A 23,801-nucleotide genomic window follows, 5' to 3' on the forward strand; every position below is an offset into this window, starting at 1 on the left:
CAGGCCTCATCACTAACGACTCAAGTGATCTCTTCCTAGCTTCCCATTACATACAGCTCAACAAGATCTCGACTTAAAAAGGCGTCACAATATATAGCCTTTCCATGAGAAATTAACAAGACCTTTTCCACTCTTGCGCCAACACGCGTCGCGATCTTGTATCTGACAACATCGTCGCAATGACGCCCAAACGAAGTCTATCGCCTGCCGAGGAACAACAGCCCAACCCGAAACGCCCTCGCTTCGAAGACTTGGAAAGCGTCACGATGCAGATCGAGGATGAAGAGTCTCGCTCGATTGAATCCTCAGTACCGAATCCGCATTATCAAGCTAGAACGGGACTTCAGCGTTCGATCGCAATGGTTCTCAACCACGATGGGTTCCTGGGAGCAAGCCCCGAGGCAATGGAGAGCTTCATAGGGATGGTAGAGACGTGTGAGTTGTTGGCTGCAGCTCCCTGATGGGCCTTCTATAACTAATACACTCCAGATCTGGAGGGCATGATTGAAGCTGCCAAAACCCTCGCACTCGCTGCCCGCCGCGAGCATCCTATCCCGACCGACTTCGAGCATGCGCTACGACGGCACAATGTTAGCGTCTCCTCGCTGAAACCGCACCTGAAGCCCCCTGTCTCAAAAACACAACTATTTCCCGGTTATGTCGATATACTACCCGAGGACCTCGATGCATACACGACCCTACCCCTTCTGGGCGAAGAGCTCAGTGGACAACCAGACAAAGATGAGAAAGATTATGTTCCTTCTTCCTTTCCCGACTTTCCCAGCAAACACACGTACAAGTTCACTCCTCAGGAGGATACTAGTATTCGAGACTCGAAGAAAATACGAGAGGAAGCCGCAAGGACGGCCCAGCAGGGTGAGGATGCTCTAAGACGACTAGTCCGCGCATCCAAAATGCGCAAGCAGAAAGAGGTCAAGAATTTAGTTGAGCGTGATCCACATGGCAAAGAGCGATTTCGCCTATGGGAATCAACGATGAAGAGATTTATGGCAACTGAGGGTAGAGGAGAGAACACCGATCAGATGGAGATCGCCGACCACAGCATGATCGTCAACAGCGAGGCGTTGTTCTCGCGTAAGGAGGTTCCCAAGGCTGGTAAACGTTCAGCTGCCTTGGCAAAAAAGTCGGCATGAACACCCAAAGAAGTCCAGACAAAAATGGCTTACATGATACCCCGTATATAAGACTCTGGCTGGGAGGGCATAAGGCGTTACTAGGCTTACTGCATTATTTTAGGTTAGAAAGGCGATGGAGCGAATGCGGATATAGAACAACACCGAACGAGAACGAATCTAGGTCAACACTGGGCTCCGAGCTTTTCATCTCAGCCTTTCTGTGCATATTATAAACATGCTTAGACTGATAGCAACAATGTGATAGTGTTTTAAGCTCCATTGTTACTGCATGGTCTGCGTGTGTATGTTGGTCCTCAGAGTCTCTGGCTTGAACTGCCGACTAATTCGAGTCCCAACAGATGAACTGAGGAGGGGCACCTAGGTTGGAGGCTGTGTTACCTTCGGTTGCCTCGTCGTCAATCATTGTTAGAAATGCATCTACCTATGGGTATTAACTCTCTAATGACGGTCACAAGGGCAGCCACACATACGCCACATCTGACCTTGGATAACGCCACACTTGTTAACTGAGGTGGAAAATTCGAAAGCCTGAGGTGTCTTCCACTGCCTGAGCAACTTGGTACGTACCTCGTGTGCCTCTCGCACCCCGCTAATGTCGAAGCGGAGCCCAAGGCCCTAACTTTGTCTAATTTTTAACCCACACAAAAAAAAGGGCAGGTACGATTCGCAACCGCCTTCCCTTCCGACTCGGCCTAGGTTTTGCAGAGCAGCCTTTGATTTCTCTTTCTTCCTCAAGCACCTTGATCCTCTGCATCGCCTCGTCACCGCAAACATGGCCGAACAATTGATCCTGAAGGGCACTCTCGAGGGCCACGTACGTCGATCCCCATGATACCTTGCTCCTGTCGCTGCCGTGCCGGCTGCTGCGTCGCGACTGTCGCGGGCTACGACCCGCTACAAATCAAGATGTCTGCAGTTGGCATCGTGGGATGAGATAGATAACCCAAGAGGGAACAAGGACTGAAGGCTGACTATTAAATGCAGAATGGCTGGGTGACCAGTCTGGCTACCTCTATGGAGAAGTACGTCGAGAACAATCTTGGTCACGCTTTTGCTTCGAGGCCATTCAACTAACATTTCCCCAGCCCTAACATGCTCCTGTCTGCCTCCCGAGACAAGACCCTGATCATCTGGAACCTCACTCGCGATGAGACCCAGTACGGCTACCCCAAGCGATCTCTCCACGGCCACTCTCACATCGTCTCCGACTGTGTACGTTCTCCCAGTGCCCCGCCGCACACGATGGCATTTTGGCGGGCAGGTGTAATTTAGGATTCGGCTGATTGTTGGAACTAGGTCATCTCCTCTGACGGTGCCTACGCTCTGTCTGCCTCTTGGGACAAGACTCTGCGTCTCTGGGAGCTTGCCAGCGGTACTACCACTCGACGATTCGTCGGCCACACCAACGATGTCCTCTCCGTCAGCTTCTCTGCCGACAACCGCCAGATCGTCTCTGGTTCTCGCGATCGAACCATCAAGCTCTGGAACACTCTTGGTGACTGCAAGTACACCATCACCGAGAAGGGCCACACTGAGTGGGCTTCTTGCGTCCGCTTCAGCCCCAACCCTCAGAACCCTGTCATTGTCTCCGCCGGCTGGGACAAGCTCGTCAAGGTCAGTAAACAAGACAGATCCTATAACTTCGCTTTTCACATGATGTTTGCAACCCAAGTATTTGCTACTTCAGAGCCTGTTCACGCAGGCCATGAGACCACTATTCACCATTGCCCTGATCCCAGCTTTTGCATAGCCCTCCTTTCCATTTATATCCTCATATGCATTGATTTGATGAATTCTGACAATTTGTCCAGGTTTGGGAGCTCTCCACCTGCAAGCTCCAGACTGACCACATCGGTCACACCGGTTACATCAACACTGTCACTATCTCCCCCGACGGTTCTCTGTGCGCCTCCGGTGGCAAGGACGGTACCACCATGCTCTGGGATCTTAACGAGTCCAAGCACCTCTACTCTCTCAACGCCAACGACGAGATCCACGCCCTTGTCTTCTCCCCCAACAGATACTGGCTGTGCGCTGCCACTGCCAGCAGCATCATCATCTTCGACCTTGAGAAGAAGAGCAAGGTTGATGAGCTCAAGCCTGAGTTCCCTGCTGTCGGCAAGAAGAGCCGAGAGCCTGAGTGTGTCAGCTTGGCTTGGTCTGCTGATGGCCAGACTCTGTTCGCTGGCTACACTGACAACATCATCCGTGCCTGGGGTGTCATGTCGAGGGCATAAATTGCTCTACCCTAAAAAAGAGGCGTGGTGACGAAGGCGAGCGGAAGAAGGTAGATCATTGGTAGGGCGTCAAATGGTTGGCTTCCTCGTTTGGTCTTTATTGATGCAAAGGAAGGGGGGCGACTACAAATCTGACGAGGGCATAACGCATTTGATGGTTATAGACAGCCCCTGAAATTACCGGGATTCATCCTTTTGTTGTCCAATAAAGAACTCGAGTTTTCAAAACATTTTCATGGTTTAAGTGATCTTTCATCTATTGTTGGCATGGGACGTGATGTTGTGACAGTGACACTGGCCTCTGTTGTTTCAACCGAGAGGCAACATTGGCTGTAAGGTTTCCATGTCTTAACATCAGAGCTGCAACCAGGGGCGCCATTGATCAGGAACAAAAGATACTGACGCCTTATCCACCGTTTCTAAGCAAGATCTATTTGGGAAGTATCATACAACATGCTTTTGTCCTTCTACTCGTCGTAAGATAAGTTATCTCACTAAACGATGATGCTCCTGATCCTGAGTGACTGCTGGTCCACAGCGTCCTCTTCTCTCAAAACATTTAGCGGCTGTATCCATTCTCATCCTACCTTATGATTTCACATGAAGGGCGGCAGAGAGAATGGATAGCCAGGGTTCTTGACACGGAAAACGCTCAACAGGAAGCTGTTGACAAGGAACAGGCCGCCACCGAAAGCAATGACTGCGACTTGTTGAGACTTGGCTTCAGCAATTCGTGGCACCTTGATAGCGAGGGAGATCGCGCAAAAGGATAGGACACCGTCTAGAAAAGACAGTCAGAAAATGGAACAGAGTAAAGGGGGGAGTAGACGAGACATACAAATTGCTGCCACCACTTGTGTTTCCAAGCCGAGTTGGTTCTGGAAACCGCTCGCGATGTAGTTAACTCCACCACGTCCGTCACCAGTAACATAGGGAACCTTGCGGATATGGTTGAACATGTGTCCGCTGGTGAATAAGAGAATGGTCATCAGGGACAATGCTGCCCAGAGGTTGCGGCTCTGCAGAATGTGAGAGACATACGGCCAAGCCACGACACCTGCAGTAACAACTCCAAGGACAATAGTTATGGTGATCGCCCAACCCGCATAGTTGAAAGGTCGCTTGACAGCAGGATGAGGTCGGTCGGGCAGCTGACGAGCCAGCCAGGAGTGAACCTTTTCGGCAGTCGGGGGTCTGAAAATTGGTTGTTAGTCAGTCGTCTAGAAGGGTCGTGGGCAAAACTACTCACCCGGCACTGAAGTCGTATCGCAGTGGCTCTGGCTTTTGAGCAGCATGGGGACCGACGGTGGGCTGGAATAAGAGGAGGACAGGGGCAGTTTGAAGGCCAAGCTTCATTAATAGCGTCAGCAACCAAATTGATATTACAGCTTTCGATCTTGCAGAGTACATACCGACATAAAAATCTCTCTGCCATCAACAAAGTCCAGAGTGCCAAAAATCAGTCGTGAGTTGCCGGCCTTGTCACCCTTGGCCCAACTCTTGCCCAGCAAGTCCCATTCAGGTTGGAACTCGCGGCAGAGCTGGCAAGAAAACCGGGCATCGGCAGCGGTGAGGAGCACAGCAACGCTGTAGTCTCTTGGTGTAGAGGTCAGTGTTTTATAAGTCGATTCCTTCAGCTTGAGCGGTGTCGAGCTCTGTTTGGCATGGAATTCATCGAACCGCTCAGCGGAGGACTTTTTGGCGGCTGCCACGCCCGTCGCAATAACGGCAAGGGAGAGAAGTGAGTGTAGGAAACGCATTTTGACAAGAAAAAGGGGGCCAGTTGGCCCGTAAGTGAAGAAGTAGGAAACTGTTGAAGCTATATCTACCACCTTGCTTGTGGAAGCTGTAGCTATAATGCCAGTGAAGCTGAGGTGGCCTCTCAATCGAGCAAAGCGCCTTACCTAAGCTCCCGTCTCGAGCTGGCGTGGACCACCGCGGCGTCATTAGATGAGCGATTTTCAGTCACGTGATTGTCTTATCGATAGCACGGGCGCTAATCTTGATGCAGCAACATGTTTACGCTTACACCAAGTCGCCAAAACATATCTACCTTAGTACTAAGGTAGTGCACCTAGGTTGGCTTCGGCTGTCTTCCGTAACGATTCTTCCCACTTCGACTTGGTTTGCCTTGCATGTCAGTTTTTTGTTAGACTCTGCATCTGCCAGGGCTTCGGTATACTCACTGTCAAAAGTTGCACCGGTTTCTCTTTACTGCATTAAACCTGTCTCGTCAGCAGCATCACATTGGCAAACATGAAAAGGACCAAGTCCACAGAGGTAGATACACGCGTGAAATAGCTACTTCCAACAGCAGCACTGACTACAGACCACAGCGCGCGGCTCGTATCAGTGACCTTGAGTTGAGACACCAAGACAACGTCCATCAGATTGACCTCACAGGCCGTGATGAGGAAGCTCGTCTCCTAAAGCTGCGACTCTTGACGCTTCGCGATGAAAATTCGTCCCTCAAGGATCGGCTGGTCCAACGAGATGCTCTCGTGAAGCAGATCACGAAAAAGGGGAAAGATGTGCATGCTGAGCTTGCCGAGGCGAAGGGGAAACTGAAAGCCCAAGAAGTGCAGCTTAGAAAACAGGACAACGAGCTGGAAGGCCTCAAGGTAGGGTATAATCTACAACACGGCGATCAGAAAGTCCGCCTGACACAAAGCCAGACCGAAATCAGTTCTTTGAATGACTTCAGACAAGACTCAACCAAGGTCTTGCAGGAGAAACTCGCCCTCAGCCATAAGCTTGACCAGATCCAGCCTGAGATTGAACATCTCAAGGCGCAACTCGAAAACCATCGCGCCGTCGTCGCCCAGAAGCAAGATCTCGAGCGTCAGCTTAGTTTGATCGAGGTTGAACTCGAAAATGAGCAGCGATCAAAAAAGCGCATGCAATCCAAGAATCATGACAGTGATCAAGTGAAGGAACAATTGGACGAAGCGAAGAGGGAATTAGAGAAGCTTAAGAAAGAACACTCCAGAGAGCTACGGGAAGTCCGCGGTGAATGTGACATGCTTGAAGGCCGCGTGGAGGATACAAGGAGCAAACTGAAGAAGACGCAGGGAGACCTCAAGGACGCACGAGCTGAGCTCGCGTCTTGTCGCGCTGAACTGGAGGAAGCTCGCAAGGCTTTGGCGACTAACAAGTCAAGCAAGAAGAATGTCACGATGAAGGAACATCCCATTGGAAGGAAGAGAGCCCAGGACTTGAGCATGGAAGACATCAGCATCGGAACCCCAGGCCCAGATGAGGCAACCCTGAGACGGCCTTCCAAGAAACGAGGCGCTGAGCGCGCCTTGGTAGGAGAGAAATCGACGTTCTCAATCACGCCCTTTTTGAACCGTACCAAGAATCTCTCGGAGAACATGTCAGATGAGCTAAGCGAACTTCACTCACCCACTGGAAAGTCTACGGGCGCCTCGGGACCTCTTGCCTTTGAAGATGTTGGACCAGAAGCTGGCGATTCTATTTCTATGGAGCCCATAGGGGAGGCTGCAGAGCTAGATCATCAAGCTGAAGATGATGCTGTCGCCGAGGAAGAGGAGCAGCCAAAAGCACAGAAGGCCCGGGGCAGACCAAGGAAAGCCCTGGACGAGGCGCCAACAACCAAAAAGAACATGCCGGTCCAGGCAAAGAGAAAGACCAAGGTAGCCAAGACTTCTAGTAGAGTCGAGATGATAGCCGAAGTTGACGAGGCTGACGAACCGGAAACTGAATCTATCGAGAAGCCCAAGAAGGTGCCGGGACTGCTGAAGTCTAACCCTGCTACCGCGTCGTTGAGAGATGGAAACGATGATGCAGATACACGCAAGAAGAAGCGGAAAATGCTTGGAGGTGGCAACAAGACCCTGTTCGACGATGAGGAGGCGGAACCAGCTCCCAGACCAGCAAAGATCCAGATGGCGGCTGGGCGTAGGCTCAAGGCACCGCTGGGAAATGTTCGTGGTGCATTCGGTGGAGCAACATTCTCGCCTTTGAAGAAGGATAGGCGAGGAGTGGGAGCTAGTTTCTTGCATTAAGGAACGTAAGTGTATGATTATTTTATTGAACAGGGGGCAGATGTGGAAATCGCATGGTATGGCGTTTGCATTTATACTGTTTGTTATCTGAAATAGCGACGGTATTAGGTTAAGGATTGTTCGGTAGGCGCAAAGGTTTTGAAATGGGACAATGATTATTTCTTCCCTGCATTAGTGTCTGGTGTTCCTTCATGCTCAGCATTGACATGCGCTCTGATTACTTCAAAGTTGGAGGCGTTCGAATAGATGTCAATCCAAGGTCTAGGTTAGCCTAGTTCCTCAAGGAAAGGTATCAAGCGATTTTGCTGGATGGCTACTATTGACTCTCCACAACCAGCAATAACAGTACTGTAAATAAGATTATTACACCAAGCTACTTATGCTCAGATACTGATATTACAACCAAGGTGCCTGTCAGTGTTGCGCTGACCCTCGTTTGAACCTGCCCCCGACAATTGAGTTTCACGGCTACCTAGTCACGAAGAGTTTTACTACCACGAATGTCTACTTCAACTCGTCGAGTTTGATGAACATCCGACTGCCTTCGACGTTCCCAAGCCTGGGCTGGAAACTCAGCCCCTGCTTGCTTCATTCACGCCTAGCAGCTGAATCGATCCGATGGTCCTCATCAGGGTCTCGTTGGAAACAGCGACAAGGCCGTGATGCGTATGCACGAGGTGCGAAGGTTCAAGGGCTCAAAAGCCGAGCAGCTTTCAAGCTCCTAGAAGTGAATTATACTCCAATCATCGACGTTTGTCGGTGCAAGCTAATATAGTGGTCAGATGGACTCCAAGTACAAGCTGTTCAAAGGCAATGGGCAGACAGTTGTTGACCTGGTAAGTCCACTGCTCCTCTCATTCTGCTAGCATCATGTGAATCATTGAGCTCACTCCCGCAAGGGATATGCACCGGGCAGTTGGTCGCAGGTAAGGCTCAGTGCCATCGAAGTGAACAACCTTATTGACAAATCAAGATTGCCGTGGAAAGGACGAGACCGAATGGCCGGGTCATCGGTATCGACCTCATCCCAGCCCAGCCGCCTCGTGGTGTAGCTACATTCCAGGGCGATTTTCTCTCGCCAGTTGTTCAGGAGATGGTCAAAAATTTCATTCTTGAAAGCCATCAGAACCCACCTGTTGGTCAGGAAACTGAGAAATCCGACATCTCTGTCACAGACGAAGGAATCACGGTCGACCGCCCTAGCTATCTCGACATGGAGCGACACACGGGGCAAAACGAGCCACCAGCATCTGGACTAGAAGGACCAAGCAAGCGCATCGTCGATGTTTGTCGATTACCTCTTGAAGAAAACATTTCAAGATGCTGATGCTCTAGCAGGTTGTTTTGAGTGACATGTCAGCACCCTGGGAGCAAACCACCGGCTTTAGCGTGAAGACATTGAGTAATCCCTATCATAGGCTGATGAACACGAGCGGAAACGGCTTCCGTGACCATGTGGGCAGTATGGTAGGGGCTCCTGAATCATATCACAAGTAACCTCTACTGACATTTCAATAAAGGACCTTTGCGCTGCTGCTCTACAGTTTGCTAGCGACACTCTTCGATCTGGGGGACATTTCGTCTGTAAATTCTACCAGGGACCCGAAGATAAGGAATTCGAGAAAAAGTTGAAAACTCTTTTCACCAAAGTTTTTAGAGAGAAGCCTGATTCTTCAAGAAAGGTACATGACGCTCCAGGCCTCGATATAACTTACTAATTCCTTGGGTAGGAGAGCCGGGAAGCATACTTTATTGGCCTACGGAGAAAACCTGGTGTTACGATAGAACCCACAGGCATAGACGAATAGGTCTCGGTGGATATGTACAACATGTGTATCTGTAGGAATCATGCGGCATTGGATTTGCTATCTTAGAATCCTTTGAGAAGATTTGTGCCAGGGGCATGCGATATACAATCACATAGAAGCCAACAACATCATGACGGCAACAAGGCGCGAGAATTTCATTGTAGAATTTTGTGATACCTAGGCACGCCAATTCCATGCAAGACCCATTTGCCAGTCGTATTTTGGCATCATTTGCCGCATAACCTGGCCCAAACTCCGCCCAAGGCCAATTTTTTTCACCAACCAGCCGCTTAGACCTTGAAACCGCGCGAACGTCTTCGGCCACGAGCACGCTCGAACTTGCGGCCCTTGGACTCGACATAAGGCTTCTGCAGGGGGTGTTAGAGATTGTTACCGAAGCGCCATAAGTGGATGATATTACCTTGTGGCTGTGGGGACCGAAGCCGAAGTGCTTAACAGCCTCACGGGCGTTCTTGGGGCCACGGAGGATCAGGGTGTTGCTTCCGGTGGGAGCACGGAGAGCAAGCTGGTCCAGGGTGATGGCCTCACCACCAGCGGCGATAATGCGGGCGCGGGCAGTGGCGGTGAATCGCAGAGCAGCGACAGTCACCTTGGGGAACTCGAGCAGGCGGTTGTCATCGGTGATGGTACCGACAACGACGACGGTTCGCTTCTCGCCCTCCTTGTTGATGTTGGCGACAATTCGGGACAGGGAGACGGGAGGGCGGTTGATCTTGGACGTAAACAGACGTCGGAGAACGACCTTGTTGAAGGAAGAGTCGGTTCGGCCTAGACGACGTGACGACATGATTAACTGAGAGTTCTCGATCGGGTTTGTGCGCTTGCACGTGGGGGTTGGACATACGGGCCAGGAAGCGGTAGAGCTTCACCAAGAGCTTGAGGTAGACATTGTCGCTCTTGGGGGCAGTGCGGTGAGTACCCTTGACGTGGTGGCGGTCGAGATCGATACCTGTGAGGTGAAGCCATCGTCAGCCATTTGGTTCAAGCATGCTCAAAAATGGGCAACTCTGTCTTGCGCTTTCGCGAACAAGATGGTGCCTTGGTCGCAGAGAAAGAGGCACGATAGCGCACTCCTTCTCTACTCGCATACAGAGGCTGAACTTCAATATCTTCACGTACCCATGGCGGCGGTTGTCGCTGTGAAATTTGGCGATGTTGGGTATAGAGGCGGATGCGTCGAACAACACTTTCCTTAGAAAAAATTCAGGCCTTGGGATGGTGGGTCGGTGCAACTCCCGATTGAGGGCGGTCATTGACGGCAGTTAGGGTTTGGCTGCTTTCCCCGTAACTGACCATAGAAAATAGAACTAACCGCTCTCGGTCACCTTGAGGGCGGGTCCCGGTGTCACCGAACTCACCTCGGTCTGGGTAGGTATCTCTCACTTCGTCGACCTTAGTAGGTACTTACTACAGTATCTCTGGCCAAGGACAATTCCTCACGTATATCTTCATTTCAGGTAAGAATAATTTATATATTTTCCAATTATTCTGTCGTTATATGACTTTACCAGCGCTGCGGTGGTGAGATAGACCTGTCAGGTAACGATGCAAACATACCTTTAACATCCTGAAGGGAAAACATGAAGGTCTTCTCTTGAGCCAGTCGAGTGATCCATTATAGCGGACTACGATGGTAATTTGTCTATCAATTCAAATGTCCTTGCCCCGTATCCGCCGCCGGATCTTTCTTAACCTCTATGCATCATCCAGTAACGTATATATGACCGGCCTTGCCCCAAAGCTTGTGCCATTTGCTCCAACTGCTTCATGATTGTACAAATCTACGTCCGGACGTCTCCCATGAGTGCGCCAGACCATTTCCGTTTATGTTCTTTCCCCCAATGCCAAAAGCCATGCCTGAAAAGAAAACCCCTTCTGTAGTACAAACTACCTATCTTCACATATCTATATAAAATCACAAGGAGCGTGGCTCAGATTCAGGCCTGAGATCGACGAGAAAATCACGGGTCATCTCAAAACTCAGCCAGCTTGATGCCATACTTGGGGCGACCTTGAGCAAGTTAGGCACTATGCCTTTGTAAAGTCCCTTGATTCCCTCTTGCATCACAATGACCCGGATTGCATCTGTAATGCCCTTGTACTGGTAGCCCATGCCTGACATGGTGTTGATCTGGAATCGTCGCCGTAGAACGTCGCTGTTGTGCTCTATAAGCAGGGCGATCACATAAGGGTTACAGCAGAGTTACTTACAAGGGATATGTGCAAGTTTGTGCAACAGCTCCAGATATGGCACCAGCCAGCAACTTGCGGGTTGCGTTGGGGTTCTGCTCTCCTTCTGGCGTCAAGTACTTTCGGACTGATTCGTAAACCATGAAATTGAGACCGACCTGGAAGGATCAATCAGTTCTTGAAACTTGTATGTTAATGCAGGTGGGAGACTATGGGCTTACGTATGGTGCTACTCCGGCAACTGTAGGAATAATGCCCCGATATAGAGCAGACACGCCACCCTCGGTCTTGTACATTTGCACCAGGGTCGTCCACATACCAGGCAGTTTGTCTGGCCTATTTCCTAGCTCGGCAAAACTTGCGGATTGGATCGATAAACGTGTGCGAACGATGTCGAGAGGGTAGGTAAGGAAGACGGACGTTATACCAGCGATGCCACCACAGATGAGGCGAGTGATCGGTGCCAAATCAGCACCCGGGTAACTTTCAAATATGTTCTGCGTATGTGTTAGCTTGGTGGGTATGAGCGTGAACCTACCCTGATGCACTACATACCCGCTTATAAAAGTTATAACTGCTGAATTGCACAGCAGAGTATGGGACGATGCGGATACAGTTCGTGCCGTTGCCTCGCATAAATCCCCTCCAGCCTTCTTCCTTCCACATCTTGCTCAGGGCTTTCCCTACTGACAGCTTGTACGCATCTCGTCCGACGCTTTGAATCTGCATGAGGATCTTGAGCCGCTCAAGGGGGGATACGACGGTTCGAGAGACAGCGCCAGCAACACCTCCTGCGCAGAATGCGGCGATCACTGGCTGAGAGATGGTCTCCCGAAACTGCATGGAGCGGCTAGGGGCCGCGGGCTCGGTCGAATTGACCATGTCTGGTTGTGTCTATAGTACCTGATTAGCAAATCTTTGACGAGAAAAAATGATTCTGCAACAAGACAGCATCCAAGTCAACAACGATCGGCGCATGCATGACGTACGGTGGAGGTGGACATGGCGACGGGAGACAGGCGAACGTATTGCGTCGTATGTGAGACAATGGCAATTGGTCCCAAGACAAGGCTTCGTCTTTGTTGAAAGCGCCGGGTTTAAAGTAGTTGCTAGATCTCAACCTCGATTGCGACAGTGGCGGGTGATCTCAAAACTTGAATATCGTCTCCGGTATTAGGTATTCCCTGACAAACGATTGTGTCTCCAATTGTTACTGTGGTTGAAAGAATAGTAATGGCATGCTGGAAGGTCGAGGTGAGGATAGAGCGAAAGCAACCATTTGGGGAGAAGTTTTCCAGTCTGCGCCAGAACCGACACACGACAGGGCGTGCGGGCGGATTATTGGCGATGAGGTCCGTCAGCGGTTGGGCAGGTATCGTCTTTATACGAACAGCCTTGATCGATGATGGCAAGAGGATGTTGACAGACGGGAGACGGGATCGGTGCCGTCGTCAAGGAGCGGATGGGGGCGCGTGAGCCGGCGTTGCGGATGACTTCGGGGCGCGTGCGTGGTCCCCCGGTTTCCGCTCGGGAGAAGTAGAAGCAGGACCTGGAACGCTTGACTGTGGGGTACAAAGGTCTCGCAGCCGAATCAGTGACTCTAGGGTAAGTCTAGAGCATATGACAACCAGCAGATGTGTCCAAGTGATCATATGAACGGTGCAGGTTTGGTAGCATTGGTAGAGACTGGCGTTTTGTGCGAATAAAACTATTAAAGTCTTGTTCGCATCTGGCCCAGTGTGGTGTCCCTGGAACGTTATCCCATGCCCATTCTACACGCCGGAGTACGTCTCTGATGAATCTTGTTTGAAGGTGGAATCTGAGAGGCGCCAACTCAAGAATAGCTACCTACTAGGTAGACACTAAAGTCAGCCATTGGTCAGACTCCTTTCAGCTAGGCGCAGGGGCAAGGGGGCTGGGAAGACACAAGTTTCATGGTGACTGGCCATGATAAGCCCTTACTCTCTGTAGCGCGACCGCTTGAACGGAACCAGTCACAGCCCTGAGATGTACAACGTCATCGTCATCTGGTGCATACCACCCCCCCAGGATCACTGCAAATGAGGCTCGAGAATTGTGCGATACAGACAGATCGTTGACCCGTTGCGCCGAATCGTGTTACAAAACAGTCTACAGATAAACTACCTACGAAATGAGAACTTCCAAAGGAAACGCGCCGTGGCAAAAGCCTTCAGTCTTGGAAAATAACAATGCACCCATATCCGACCCAACATGGCATCCGCAGAATCTTATACGTTCCATGCCGTATTGGCTGGGCCTTTCAAACAATATTACACAGTGGACCTGTCAAATAATAGGGAGCAATGCCGGCCCTAAGCAGGTCGCAGAAACTTTTACTTGAGAAGCCTGGTCAGAAATGACAAGGAGTCTCCTGTTGTCAGAGAGTCGTCTACTCGGCAACATCAAGATCGTCGTGAGCAGGAGGAGGACTGTCCAGAGCTGTACCGAGTGAGCCAAAGTCAAGTGGTTCAAGAATTGGAAAACATACCCTTGCGCTCGTCACCATTCGTACCGTTCTCCCGTCGGTCGCGATCATCACGGTCATCCTTGGAGTCACGCTCACGGTCCCTGCCGTCTGGTTAGCATGTGGATCGCTGGAGCGCCAAATTGTAAATATACCGATGGTCAGGGCTGCGAGAGCGATCTCTGTCACGTCGGCTCTCGCGGTCATAGTCTCGGTCGCGGTCCCTGCGGTCGTCCTTGCGAGGAGAATAATCGCGAGTGCTCCGGCGGGGAGAAGGAGAGCGTCCACGTCGAGGGGAGCGAGCACCACCACGTCGGTCACGGTCGCGTCCAGATTCGAAGCGCCATGAGGCAGAAGGAGGGGTACGAGCCCACTGTCATTAGATTAGTAATTGAGCTTCGAATGTCTTGCTTGGGCGGCATACCTCAATCTTCAAGATGTCATCGCGACCGATGCGCTTGTTGTGCATCTCATGGTAGGCATCATCAGCATCACGACGGTCCTCGTACTCAACAAAAGCGAAACTACTGCCATGTCAGCTCAACTGCACGCCAAATCCAGAGTAGAGCATACTTACAGCCGGGAAGACGTAGACCGCGGTGCGGGGATATCGCAACGAACCAGTCGTCCGTAGCTATCAGATTCAAGGTCAGTATACTGCAGAAAATATTATAACGCAGCTGAACGCCGGCAGATGCCCCCTTTTTGAAATGAACGCTATGCGCATTCGCACGTCGGATCTCGAAAGACTCCGCGCCAACTCAATCGAAATGTGACTGCACAATGGACAAGCAGTCCCATCGACTAACGTGGGAAGACAGGGAAGGAGAGAGTGCTGGGGACGTGGGCGCGGGCGGAACGAGAGGACGATGGCGCGAGGACGACGATACACGGCGAGGCGTCAGGGCCAGGCTCAAGACCATTAAAAAGTAAAAATAAAAGTCTGCAGCTCATGGCATAGACATGGACGAAGGCGCGCGCGAGAACGATAGGACGCGGACGTGGGCGAGGGCGTGGGCGTGGGCGTGGACGAGGTTGACATACCGTTCGAACTCGTAGGCGAGGTCGCGAGCGCGGGTGCCGTGGCTAAAGCCGGTCACGTAGAGAGTGGTGCCGCCGCGAGACATTGTTGTCTAGTCAAACTAGAGATGCTGGGTGATAAGAACGAATATGAAACTGATGCAGCAGTCCCGAAAAGTGCTGGGGGAGGAGAATATTGATGGAAACGTGTTGATGATAGTGTAACCTTAAACAGTGTTGAAGTTGTACGATGCGGTCACGAGTGTTGGTACGGAAAATTTAGCGGCGGAAAGCTGACATAATGCAGCTACCCTCCCTACAAGTATGTACCTTAAGGTAGGTACTCTGCAGCCAATGAAACAAGTCTAGCCAACTTGGAAGAAGTTCAGCGAAATGGGCAGGAGCCGCAAGACCCGCTTTCAGCCTTGCTTTGGAGCATTATGAATCGCGCGTGAGAGATGCAGAGAATTCGGGTCCTGCATAATTTCCGTCAGTGATGCTGAGGGATCTGATCTGATCTACCGATGCCATTGTCACCTCTGGCAGTTAATCAGAAGCTTCATTCGTTGTCGGTATTCAGATCGGCACACGGAGCTCAACAGGACGGCGCGCGCGCTCTGTACAAGCCCGGAATCCGACACGTGGATGGATGGCTCGTATAATTTGTGGAGGCAATAACATTCATACATACTGACACCATCGGATCATCTGCCTGTCGGTTCTTTGTGAGCGCCTACCTATCCGAACTCATAGGCCATGATGTCATTGGATATCTTGCAATAAGACCTTAGATTTGCTGAGCTTTCGAATACTATGGGGATGTAGCCCTTTTATCGTCATGTCAAGTCACATGCCACCCTGGATCTCAAGGTCTAGCTAGAAGATTGTGAAATAGAGACAGGCATATGCAATTGAAGGCTAAGCCCCATTAATCCTTGTCATGATATCTCAAATCTGGAGACGATGATTTGAATATGTCGATGATAGAGATATGGATGACTAAGGTAGATAACAAAGTACTGGTCGCACCTTAGGTAGCTAGATTCACTAGACTACATGCCTTGCGCCATATATACAGGAGCAGGGACAAGATCAAAGTGCAACCTCTTGAATCAACTGATCATCAACGGGTATAGAGGCACATACTAGAGAAATCTGTTGTGTTATTTATCCCTGGGGTACTTGGCAGTCGTAGTCTAGGCTCTTTGTTACCGAACATCCCGACAGCGTGTGTAAGCCTCGTCCACGTCTGCTGGCCAATGCATCCATGCTTTGCAAAAGTTACAGTATGTAGTAGGTAGTGGAGGGCCCAGTGGCCGAGGCTCTTTGCACAATGACGTTTTACTAGATAATACTTTACACCATGAGTCAGTCTCACAAGCCTTACCCGCAAAGCAAGATAGATAGGTAATAAGCATGATTGTTTCCCAGCTTTCCCCATCAAACGGCAACCTCGGACTCATCAGCAGCAAATAATGAACGGCCGGCATCCGCGCGTTGTCAAATGCCGGCTGCGTCTTTTGATCTTCAGCCCGTGGCATCCGATCATATTCATGCACGAACTCATTCGACTGTTATCTTAAAAGGCCGCAGCTACTTCTCTTTGATAGCTCTCCTATAATTCCATGTATTGATTTGTCTCCCAGAGAACATTGTATATTCAGTTGATTTAATAGAGCTTTTACAATCTTCCCCAGACCGACATAAAGGACATTGGCCGGACTGCAATTACTTGCTCAGCCTATCCATTTCGACAATAACTCGATTCATCTATCTAAATTGTCCTCAGCCTGCTTTAATTACCATCAACGACCCGATGGTATCCTTAACTGCCCCGCTTTCTGGCCGGAGCACCGAGCAGCCGGCCCCGGAACTACAACGACCAGTACCGAGATCACTCGGGGAAGCTCTACGAGCCGCTGGTATGACAATTGATGGGCCCAGCCCAGGACTTGGCTCTGAAACACCAAGTGAAGAGGATTACGACGAGAATGTTCGACCGACCCTGACAGAGCCATCAGGTCTCCGGCATCGTTATGCCCATCGCGTCCAGCCTCGACCAGAAACCATATCCCTGTCCGGCACTGAGTTTGAAAAACTGCAAAAAGAGCCTGGGTTGCGCTTCAAGCGTCGTGACTCGGGTATCCATCTTGTTCTAGACGAGGACAATAGCCTGCAACGACTACTTAAAACTAGCTCAGAGTGGTCACAAGAATCGACCGGCCCAAAGCAGAGACGGCGAAAGTTTGCCGATCTTGTCTTCACTAGCCAATTCTCAGCCTTTGACCGTCATAGCCCCTCAGCGTCGAACAGTCCGTTTCATGGGTTTTATACGTTGTTTTGGCTCGCCGTTGCTCTTTTCGTCTTCAAAATCTCGGTCCAGAACTGGCAAGTCTACGGAAACCCCCTTGGGACGAACGAAATCGTGCAGACTATGTTCCATCGAGATGGTATGATATCACCCTGACACTTCCTCTTCGTGGGTTCGCGAGACTGACTATATCAAAGTTGTCGTCCTGCTTCTCTCGGATGGCATCATGTGTGCCCTCACAGCAGTGACTTGGATCATCCAGCGGCTTGTTTCTGCCAACTACATCAACTGGGATGGTGCTGGATGGGTTATACAGAATGTGAGTTACAATTGTCATACAAGAGCCTGGGAAGAAAGCTCATGGATCTTCTCAGATGTGGCAAACGGCCTTTCTGGCTGGCGTAGTTGGCCTGACTCTCTGGCGTGACTGGCCATGGACTCATACTGTGTTTTTTGTCCTTCATGGCATCGTCATGCTGATGAAGCAGCACTCCTACGCCTTCTACAACGGTCACTTATCGACAGTCTACAAACAGCGTTCCAAGATAATGAAGAAGCTTAGGCAACTAGACCTAGTTGATCCAGCCATGACCCCATCGCAGACTGAACCCCCGGCATCAGCCATATCAACACAACATCTTAGTGTTACTCCTTCAGCCGAAGAGCGCCGAAAGTCCATCTCTGCGCAACCTGGCCAGGAAGAAAGTGATATAGATAAGATTTCACGAGCCATTGCTTCTCACCAGCCCTTGGACGACGAGCAAGTTGCTCTCTTTGAGCGCATCATGAAGTGGGAGGTGGATGCAATGACCGATGAACTCAAGGGAACAGGAGCCACCATAGGCAAAGCTTACCCCAACAACCTGTCTTTCATCGATCACTACAAATGGATCCCTCTGCCAACTCTTGTTTATGAGATAGAATACCCACGATCCGATTCTATCGACTGGTCGTACATATTGGAGAAGTTTACTGCAATGTTTGGGGTCCTGTTTGTGATGGTTCAGGTCTCACAGCACTCTATTTGTCGGTTATCTTCCTCTAAAAACTGCCATTTGCCACGCTAACGGAAGCTCATAGATCCCGCCGTCATGAAGACCATTGAGATGAAGGAGAATGGCGTACCACTGGCTGGGAGATTTCAGGAGTTTCCCGGGTTGCTTCTCGATCTGATCTTCCCTTTCATGATGGAGTATCTGGTGAGCAGACAGAAATCCTCGCTATGTACACTTGGCTCTAACACAATATAGCTTGTCTGGTATCTCATTTGGGAAACTATCCTGAACATCCTGGCTGAGTTGACATATTTTGCCGATCGGAACTTTTATGATGCTTGGTGGAACAGCGGTAAGTCATTCGATATTTGTCCTCGGCAATGTAGGTGTCTAACTGATATCTGCTTCCTAGTCTCTTGGGATCAGTTCGCCCGGGACTGGAATCGACCTGTTCACGTTTTTCTTCTCCGCCACGTCTATCATAGCTCTATATCATCTCTGAAAGTCAACAAGCACACGGCCACACTGATTACATTCTTTCTTTCAGCTTGCGTCCACGAATTGGTCATGTGGTGTCTGTTTAAGAAGCTAAGAGGCTATCTCCTGTTCCTTCAGATGTGCCAACTACCAGTGAGTTTTCGTGACCCGAACCTTGGATTGACTACTTACTGGTTCACAGTTAGTGAGGCTGAGCCGCACCAAGTGGTTGCGTGGGCGCAAGACACTAGGCAACTTGATCTTTTGGCTGGGCATTTTCACTGGACCAAGTCTGTTGTGTAGCTTGTATTTGATCCTGTGAGAGAGTACTTCAGCCGGCGATAATTAGAAATGTCACGTTGATCTTTATTCCTGAATAAGATCCTCGTCACCTAAAATAGCAATAATATAGAGAATGATCACATCTATCGAAATGACGAATGGCACTGTGTTGGCAATATGATGGTTGTTGAACCAAAGCTTTTATAACATATCGAATATTCTTGCATACGAATAACCACGTCCCCAATCGCGCCATCGCCAAACAAGTCCCAAACTAGATCTACATCCTTTCGTGCGTAGCCATAAGAGAACCTAGCAGTCACATTAGCATACTATACTTGAGATCTCTTATAGAACTTACCAATGAAGGTGGTGATGAGGCGGCTGCGGACTTGGCAGATATCTTCGGGAACTAGCCAAATGGTCGCACCGAGCTTTCGAGCAATGCTGATACTCAACTTGGCGTTCAAGTAAGCGTCCTCGTCAGTCTGTCCAGATGTAACAAGATCGTAATCAACATAGCTGCTCTTCATTCCATTCAGAACATCCAGGAGGAAGATGCCAGATCCGATTGAAGGATCCTTGAAAGAGCGGATGGAAGAATTCCTGCCGCCCTTTCGCGACATATCGTTTGCCCATCGCACCATCTCAGAGTCGGTGATTTCTCGCTTACCAAGCTTCTGAGCCAGTGAAGATAGAGTGACGGTGATGTCCTTGCGCATGAGTTGCCACACAAGGCCCAGAGTCAAGGTCCTTTGTCCATCAGTAATGTCAGCGCCTTGGATGCCAACTAGCGAAAACCCGTTTTGCTTTCCAAGCTCAATCGCGTAATTGGTGTTTTCGACGGCCTTGAATCTCGACATCTCACCTCCATGCGCTGGTCTCTTGTTGACGTGACGGGGGTTGACAGAGCCCGGGATGACCTTCTCGTAAGCCTGAAGGAGGATACTGCCATCCCTAAGGTCATCAAAGAACGAGACAACTGCAGGTTGGACATCCAGGCTGTTCAGCCACAGTGTAAAGACTCGAGCCTCGCGTTCGCCCTCCGCATCGAAATCTTCAACCTCGAGTTTCTCTTCCTCCGTGATGGGGTCAAGGGCGGGATGGTTATTGAATAAATTGGCGATGAATGCTAGGTTAAGCTTGGGATTACCGGCAACGAGTGACTTTGGTGTCAAGAATTTGCGGCATCCCAGCTTGTCTGCTTCTTGTAGAACTGCCTCAGCTCGCTCATGTAGGTCCTGCTTTTGTAAAGGCGCACGGGTAACGCCATACTCGGGACCAATTTGCGCCAACAGAACCGAATAATTTTCACCATCCTTAACATCAGAGGAGAAGTTCTTGACGCTAAGACTGGTTAGTTTCACAAAAGACAAACCATATCAGACAAAACTTACGTGCGGGGCCAGTTAGCAGCTTTCAGATGGTAATTGAACCATCGGAGGAGAATTTGCTCAGGGGGCAAGCGGAGAAACTGCTCAAGTGTCTCGTCCTCATCAAGCAGTCTATAAAGCTCAGGATGGAGCTTGATATCGATCTTTCCTAGCAATCCTCGTCGAATGATCTGCCAGATGAGACCTAAAATAAGATGTTCTCGAACCTCAATGATATCACCAGCACCAATGTTAACAACAGAACAGCCGATGCCTTTGGCAGACTCGATGACAATGTTGTTGTTCTCACTCATGTGGAAAGCATTGAGGTTCTTGATCTTCCGGCCGGGTATGTTAAGAACACGCTCATCAATTGTATCGGGAACGCTGTCGTTGATGAGCTTGGCTAAAACCAAGCCATCCTTGCACTCGTCGAACATTTCGAAAGTGTCGGTAGGGAAGGGGAGGCGACTATCAATATCAGCATCGCCAGCCAGCACGGCATTGATGTGACGGGTAAATTCGGTGCGTTCATCCTCATTAATGGTGTGAGTGATGTTGGCATTAGAGCCCTGGACCTGGATCTTTCCGCCCACGCTACCCTTGGAAGCATGACCGCCAGTACGTTGCGCGACAACACCACCACCTGCAGAGGGAGGAGTTGGTCCCGTGGACATGCGTTTCTGAGCGGGCGATGAATCGCGAAGTTTGGCAACGAGCTGGCGCGGTATGGATTAGTACGTGTAGAAGGGAAAATGCGAGCATTCTGAACGTACGCTAACATAATCCTCGAGCTCAACGCGTCGCGAAGAGTCAAGCTCGACTTCCTTCAACGCCTGGCGCACAACATCGTAGGGCTGATTTTCGCTCTGCTGGGTTGCCTTGATAGCGGTAGCTTCGTCAAGGTATCCTCTATCGTCGACATCAAGCCGCTGAAAGGCATCGGACAAGCTGAAGATTTCGTTCTGTTGGAATTGAGGAAACTTCCTATTGAAACATAGTCAGTTTCGCGACGAAGCCCGCGAGTTCCGGTGCGACCGACCTCTGAAGTTTCAAAACGTTCATGGCCGGGGAGGGCGGGGTGCTCCAGGAGGGCACCTATGCAGTTGGACAGCTGAGCCGGCGAGGGTGAGGTATGGTATTGAGAATCCGAAACCTCCAGAGAGATTAGGTAGTTCTCGAGCGCAGGACGGTATTCGTACGCTCTCTTATGGGTTGAGGAAGAAGATGATGCGAGAATTGGGCGCCTGAAAGGAGAGAGACAGTCTTCAGGCGGCATAGGTTGAGTGAGTGGGGGAGATCCCAGTCTAAATGAAGGAGGTACCTGGATGATGGTGTCGATCAAGTATTGACTGATCGTAACTGATGTATTTACAGGGGGCCCTTCGGCGATAGTTATACTTATGCGATAAACTGAAGTACTTTGATGCCACGTCACTGCGGGGAGCTTCCCTGCCAAGAGTCAGCCATAGGTACCCAGTGGCCTGCTAAGCGGTGATGTAATGTCCGCCATTCGAGATGGCAGTGCAGCGCTCCAATTTCTGTTATTCCACCTTAGTTCACTACCATTCAGAGGTATTTAGTTAATATCTCAGGGCCTTCAGGTTGTGTTGGTATTCGCAATCACTTACGACGCCATGCCCAAGCACACAACACATAGCATGGAGAATTAGTTGTTGCCTGCTGGCCTAGTAGCCTAGGTATGGATGTTATTAGGCAGCTAAATGCCTGCTTGGGATTCACTGCCTGATGAAAAACGTCGTTTATGAAGTCTACTGATAGTGATAGGTAATGCTTTTTATAGGTAGATCGGTTCATTTAGTAGTGCATGACTACTGCCTTCAGTCTACCTGTGTGTCAACAGCCCGACCCTACCAGTATTTGGTCAGGGAGCTGTCACTCGTGCAGGTCAAGGCTTCTACCTCAGTTCCAACCACAAGTTGGGCGGTTTCTTCTCAGCAAAGCCCCACTTCGTTGCGTCAGGCCGAGTACCTAAGTAAGTGGAGGACATGGTAAACGGTGGAGATAAACTGAAAAAAGAGTGCAGTAAAAAGCTGTCGCCCTGGGACTTATAGAAATTCTCATCCGCACCTTGTTGTGTCTCTCACTACCAGTTTACACCCACCCAGCCACTCTCTTTTCATACAGAGATGGCTCTCTGCAAAGTTTGTGAAGAGACGTTGGTGCTGCGTCTTGATCCTGAGGAGGATATAGACGACGAGCGCGGGGCAACAGGCCCCAGCACTTCAGATTCATCTGTGCCCGATGATCTTGAGCTCCCCTGTGGTTGTCACTTTCACTGGTAAGTCTTACTTGAAAACACCATCTTCTTTACACCCTTTCATCCGAGTATAATAGCTCACTTAATGCTCAATAGGCAATGCTTGCTTGATCAGTCTTCAGATGTAGCCCTGTCGCTCAAGTGTCCCAGCTGCACCGCATACCTTCCTGTCAACGAAGGGGGCCCTTCGGTGACAAACACTTTCCTCTCAACCCCCCCGGGCACCGCAATATTCACAAGATATACGAATGAGGGCGGCATTCAGGAAAACCTGGATATTCTTCCGTCCATCACTGAAGAAGCATATCTTGAGAGTAACCCCGAGGCGCGCCCAGCTCGCGCGCTCCATGTCATGTGCGCGGAGGGTGATGTTGGCGGCGTTGTTGAACTTCTCCGAGACGCTGGTAATAGTATTGGAGAGCTCACAGCCTTTGTAACCTACCAGGACCCTTTGGGAGACATGAAGAATGGGTTGCACCTTGCGATCGAAAACTCACAGGAGGAATCGCTATGGCTGTTGCTTTGGCTTTGTTCCACGATCCCGGACTCTTCTTTTCCGGAGTATGCTCGCTCTGTGGCTGAGGCGACAGGTGTTGGCCGCCTGTCGGTGAATAGAGAAAGGGACATTCGTGGGTTGCGAGACAGCCAAGGTAGGACAGCTGCAGACCTTGCCCAACAGCGACAGGAACAATGGGGGCATATTCTTCAGACAGGTTTATTATCGCTGTAGAGTCAGCAGGCACTTCTGTTAATGGCGTTCAAAAGCGGCTGTACGACTATTGCTGCAATCAAACAATATGGTTTATGAAGTTTAAAAATATATAAGGCCGCATCCCTAATTCTGTGCTTCATCTTCAAGATGCTTTTCGGGATGAAGCCCGGGGGCTGTTATAGAGTCCTATAAGCACCTAGGCACCTAGTGGCTTGTGGAAGCTCCTCCGACCTCTCAGTATTCGTTTGCCGACGAGTTCCAGAGAATTCGGTTGAGAAGGGAGACTTGAAGAAAGAAAATCTTTGCATTAAATATCGAATCTTTGAGTAACGCCATCAGTAAATAATGTTAACTCTAGGTACGATTTGGTATTTACTTCTTACATGCGGGAGTTAAGTCACATACTACCTTCTTCAGATAGAAC

The 23,801-nt window shown here is 50.1% G+C and overlaps 11 protein-coding genes across 20 annotated transcripts; 6 read left to right on the plus strand and 5 right to left on the minus strand.

The window, feature by feature from the left end:
- Window positions 1-179: 179 nt before the first annotated feature.
- On the plus strand, window positions 180-1,154 carry FVEG_02583 (hypothetical protein; the record flags this gene model as incomplete). Its single annotated transcript, XM_018889931.1, has 2 exons — window positions 180-435; window positions 490-1,154. 2 exons carry the CDS (start codon window positions 180-182, stop codon window positions 1,152-1,154), a joined length of 921 nt encoding a protein of 306 aa, XP_018746172.1.
- A 775-nt stretch (window positions 1,155-1,929) lies between these two features.
- FVEG_02582 (guanine nucleotide-binding protein subunit beta-like protein) lies at window positions 1,930-3,394 on the plus strand (the record flags this gene model as incomplete). Its single annotated transcript, XM_018889930.1, has 5 exons — window positions 1,930-1,971; window positions 2,142-2,179; window positions 2,243-2,369; window positions 2,454-2,771; window positions 2,969-3,394. The coding sequence occupies 5 exons, from the start codon at window positions 1,930-1,932 to the stop codon at window positions 3,392-3,394; spliced, it is 951 nt and encodes a 316-aa protein (XP_018746171.1).
- Window positions 2,621-5,292, minus strand: FVEG_02581 (hypothetical protein). Its single transcript, XM_018889929.1, has 4 exons — window positions 4,807-5,292; window positions 4,644-4,744; window positions 4,233-4,588; window positions 2,621-4,175 (listed from the first exon to the last, which is right to left on the minus strand). The coding sequence occupies exons 1-4, from the start codon at window positions 5,152-5,154 to the stop codon at window positions 3,991-3,993; spliced, it is 990 nt and encodes a 329-aa protein (XP_018746170.1). The 5' UTR covers window positions 5,155-5,292; the 3' UTR covers window positions 2,621-3,990.
- A 93-nt stretch (window positions 5,293-5,385) lies between these two features.
- FVEG_02580 (hypothetical protein) lies at window positions 5,386-7,597 on the plus strand. 2 transcript variants are annotated; one of them, XM_018889928.1, is made up of 4 exons: window positions 5,444-5,531; window positions 5,590-5,674; window positions 5,731-6,015; window positions 6,070-7,597. In XM_018889928.1, the coding sequence occupies exons 2-4, from the start codon at window positions 5,651-5,653 to the stop codon at window positions 7,420-7,422; spliced, it is 1,662 nt and encodes a 553-aa protein (XP_018746169.1). In that variant the 5' UTR covers window positions 5,444-5,531; window positions 5,590-5,650; the 3' UTR covers window positions 7,423-7,597. The 2 variants fall into 2 exon arrangements, with proteins under 2 accessions (XP_018746168.1, XP_018746169.1); XM_018889927.1 differs by having other exon boundaries at window positions 5,386-5,674.
- Window positions 7,598-7,686: 89 nt separating this feature from the next.
- FVEG_02579 (ribosomal RNA large subunit methyltransferase J) lies at window positions 7,687-9,455 on the plus strand. 4 transcript variants are annotated; one of them, XM_018889926.1, is made up of 9 exons: window positions 7,757-7,772; window positions 7,830-8,149; window positions 8,205-8,258; window positions 8,322-8,348; window positions 8,396-8,707; window positions 8,761-8,777; window positions 8,841-8,889; window positions 8,943-9,104; window positions 9,153-9,455. In XM_018889926.1, the coding sequence occupies exons 2-9, from the start codon at window positions 7,949-7,951 to the stop codon at window positions 9,228-9,230; spliced, it is 900 nt and encodes a 299-aa protein (XP_018746167.1). In that variant the 5' UTR covers window positions 7,757-7,772; window positions 7,830-7,948; the 3' UTR covers window positions 9,231-9,455. The 4 variants fall into 4 exon arrangements, with proteins under 4 accessions (XP_018746166.1, XP_018746164.1, XP_018746167.1 ...); XM_018889925.1 differs by having other exon boundaries at window positions 7,687-8,149; XM_018889924.1 differs by having other exon boundaries at window positions 8,761-8,889.
- FVEG_02578 (50S ribosomal protein L18e) lies at window positions 9,092-10,489 on the minus strand. The gene is made up of 4 exons (XM_018889922.1): window positions 10,371-10,489; window positions 10,096-10,200; window positions 9,652-10,019; window positions 9,092-9,598 (listed from the first exon to the last, which is right to left on the minus strand). Exons 1-4 carry the CDS (start codon window positions 10,372-10,374, stop codon window positions 9,521-9,523), a joined length of 555 nt encoding a protein of 184 aa, XP_018746163.1. The 5' UTR covers window positions 10,375-10,489; the 3' UTR covers window positions 9,092-9,520.
- Window positions 10,490-11,166: 677 nt separating this feature from the next.
- FVEG_02577 (hypothetical protein) lies at window positions 11,167-12,445 on the minus strand (the record flags this gene model as incomplete). Its single annotated transcript, XM_018889921.1, has 5 exons — window positions 11,167-11,407; window positions 11,463-11,599; window positions 11,663-11,938; window positions 11,997-12,335; window positions 12,431-12,445. 5 exons carry the CDS (start codon window positions 12,443-12,445, stop codon window positions 11,167-11,169), a joined length of 1,008 nt encoding a protein of 335 aa, XP_018746162.1.
- A 1,406-nt stretch (window positions 12,446-13,851) lies between these two features.
- FVEG_02576 (hypothetical protein) lies at window positions 13,852-15,053 on the minus strand (the record flags this gene model as incomplete). Its single annotated transcript, XM_018889920.1, has 6 exons — window positions 13,852-13,901; window positions 13,951-14,030; window positions 14,082-14,299; window positions 14,351-14,450; window positions 14,504-14,560; window positions 14,971-15,053. 6 exons carry the CDS (start codon window positions 15,051-15,053, stop codon window positions 13,852-13,854), a joined length of 588 nt encoding a protein of 195 aa, XP_018746161.1.
- A 429-nt stretch (window positions 15,054-15,482) lies between these two features.
- On the plus strand, window positions 15,483-19,286 carry FVEG_02575 (sterol O-acyltransferase). Of its 2 annotated transcripts, XM_018889919.1 has the most exons (8): window positions 15,483-16,573; window positions 16,623-17,396; window positions 17,455-17,576; window positions 17,632-18,283; window positions 18,338-18,456; window positions 18,508-18,604; window positions 18,665-18,882; window positions 18,932-19,240. In XM_018889919.1, exons 2-8 carry the CDS (start codon window positions 16,763-16,765, stop codon window positions 19,049-19,051), a joined length of 1,962 nt encoding a protein of 653 aa, XP_018746160.1. In that variant the 5' UTR covers window positions 15,483-16,573; window positions 16,623-16,762; the 3' UTR covers window positions 19,052-19,240. The 2 variants fall into 2 exon arrangements, with proteins under 2 accessions (XP_018746160.1, XP_018746159.1); XM_018889918.1 differs by having other exon boundaries at window positions 15,483-17,396; window positions 18,932-19,286.
- Window positions 18,965-22,148, minus strand: FVEG_02574 (fimbrin). 4 transcript variants are annotated; one of them, XM_018889914.1, is made up of 5 exons: window positions 21,427-22,148; window positions 21,161-21,371; window positions 20,409-21,103; window positions 19,373-20,358; window positions 18,965-19,323 (listed from the first exon to the last, which is right to left on the minus strand). In XM_018889914.1, exons 1-5 carry the CDS (start codon window positions 21,447-21,449, stop codon window positions 19,292-19,294), a joined length of 1,947 nt encoding a protein of 648 aa, XP_018746155.1. In that variant the 5' UTR covers window positions 21,450-22,148; the 3' UTR covers window positions 18,965-19,291. The 4 variants fall into 4 exon arrangements, with proteins under 4 accessions (XP_018746155.1, XP_018746157.1, XP_018746158.1 ...); XM_018889916.1 differs by having other exon boundaries at window positions 20,409-21,371; XM_018889917.1 differs by having other exon boundaries at window positions 21,161-22,148.
- FVEG_02573 (hypothetical protein) lies at window positions 21,942-23,673 on the plus strand. 2 transcript variants are annotated; one of them, XM_018889913.1, is made up of 4 exons: window positions 21,942-22,084; window positions 22,173-22,380; window positions 22,432-22,686; window positions 22,762-23,628. In XM_018889913.1, the coding sequence occupies exons 3-4, from the start codon at window positions 22,535-22,537 to the stop codon at window positions 23,393-23,395; spliced, it is 786 nt and encodes a 261-aa protein (XP_018746154.1). In that variant the 5' UTR covers window positions 21,942-22,084; window positions 22,173-22,380; window positions 22,432-22,534; the 3' UTR covers window positions 23,396-23,628. The 2 variants fall into 2 exon arrangements, with proteins under 2 accessions (XP_018746154.1, XP_018746153.1); XM_018889912.1 differs by having other exon boundaries at window positions 22,173-22,686; window positions 22,762-23,673.
- Window positions 23,674-23,801: the final 128 nt, after the last annotated feature.

The sequence above is a fragment of the Fusarium verticillioides genome, chromosome 5 (assembly GCF_000149555.1).
Source record: "Fusarium verticillioides 7600 chromosome 5, whole genome shotgun sequence".
NCBI lineage: Eukaryota > Fungi > Ascomycota > Sordariomycetes > Hypocreales > Nectriaceae > Fusarium > Fusarium verticillioides.

Coding starts and splice junctions, on each gene's coding strand:
- FVEG_02581 (XM_018889929.1), bottom strand. CDS start 5,154: ATGCGTTTCCTACACTCACTTCTCTCCCTTGCCGTTATTGCGACGGGC. Junction 4,589..4,643: donor CGATACGACTTCAGTGCCGG/GTGAGTAGTTTT, acceptor ACCAATTTTCAG/ACCCCCGACTGCCGAAAAGG. Junction 4,176..4,232: donor ACAAGTGGTGGCAGCAATTT/GTATGTCTCGTC, acceptor TGTCTTTTCTAG/ACGGTGTCCTATCCTTTTGC.
- FVEG_02580 (XM_018889927.1), top strand. CDS start 5,651: ATGAAAAGGACCAAGTCCACAGAG. Junction 5,675..5,730: donor AAAGGACCAAGTCCACAGAG/GTAGATACACGC, acceptor TACAGACCACAG/CGCGCGGCTCGTATCAGTGA. Junction 6,016..6,069: donor ACGAGCTGGAAGGCCTCAAG/GTAGGGTATAAT, acceptor ACACAAAGCCAG/ACCGAAATCAGTTCTTTGAA.
- FVEG_02579 (XM_018889923.1), top strand. CDS start 7,949: ATGAACATCCGACTGCCTTCGACGTTCCCAAGCCTGGGCTGGAAACTC. Junction 8,349..8,395: donor CACCGGGCAGTTGGTCGCAG/GTAAGGCTCAGT, acceptor TGACAAATCAAG/ATTGCCGTGGAAAGGACGAG. Junction 9,105..9,152: donor AGCCTGATTCTTCAAGAAAG/GTACATGACGCT, acceptor TTCCTTGGGTAG/GAGAGCCGGGAAGCATACTT.
- FVEG_02578 (XM_018889922.1), bottom strand. Junction 10,020..10,095: donor GCTCTACCGCTTCCTGGCCC/GTATGTCCAACC, acceptor CACGTCGTCTAG/GCCGAACCGACTCTTCCTTC. Junction 9,599..9,651: donor TCGGTCCCCACAGCCACAAG/GTAATATCATCC, acceptor CACCCCCTGCAG/AAGCCTTATGTCGAGTCCAA.
- FVEG_02575 (XM_018889918.1), top strand. CDS start 16,763: ATGGTATCCTTAACTGCCCCGCTTTCTGGCCGGAGCACCGAGCAGCCG. Junction 18,284..18,337: donor GGTCTCACAGCACTCTATTT/GTCGGTTATCTT, acceptor GGAAGCTCATAG/ATCCCGCCGTCATGAAGACC. Junction 18,457..18,507: donor CTTTCATGATGGAGTATCTG/GTGAGCAGACAG, acceptor AACACAATATAG/CTTGTCTGGTATCTCATTTG.
- FVEG_02574 (XM_018889914.1), bottom strand. CDS start 21,449: ATGAACGTTTTGAAACTTCAGAG. Junction 20,359..20,408: donor GCTGCTAACTGGCCCCGCAC/GTAAGTTTTGTC, acceptor AACCAGTCTTAG/CGTCAAGAACTTCTCCTCTG. Junction 19,324..19,372: donor CCTCATCACCACCTTCATTG/GTAAGTTCTATA, acceptor TGTGACTGCTAG/GTTCTCTTATGGCTACGCAC.
- FVEG_02573 (XM_018889912.1), top strand. CDS start 22,535: ATGGCTCTCTGCAAAGTTTGTGAAGAGACGTTGGTGCTGCGTCTTGAT. Junction 22,687..22,761: donor TGTGGTTGTCACTTTCACTG/GTAAGTCTTACT, acceptor AATGCTCAATAG/GCAATGCTTGCTTGATCAGT.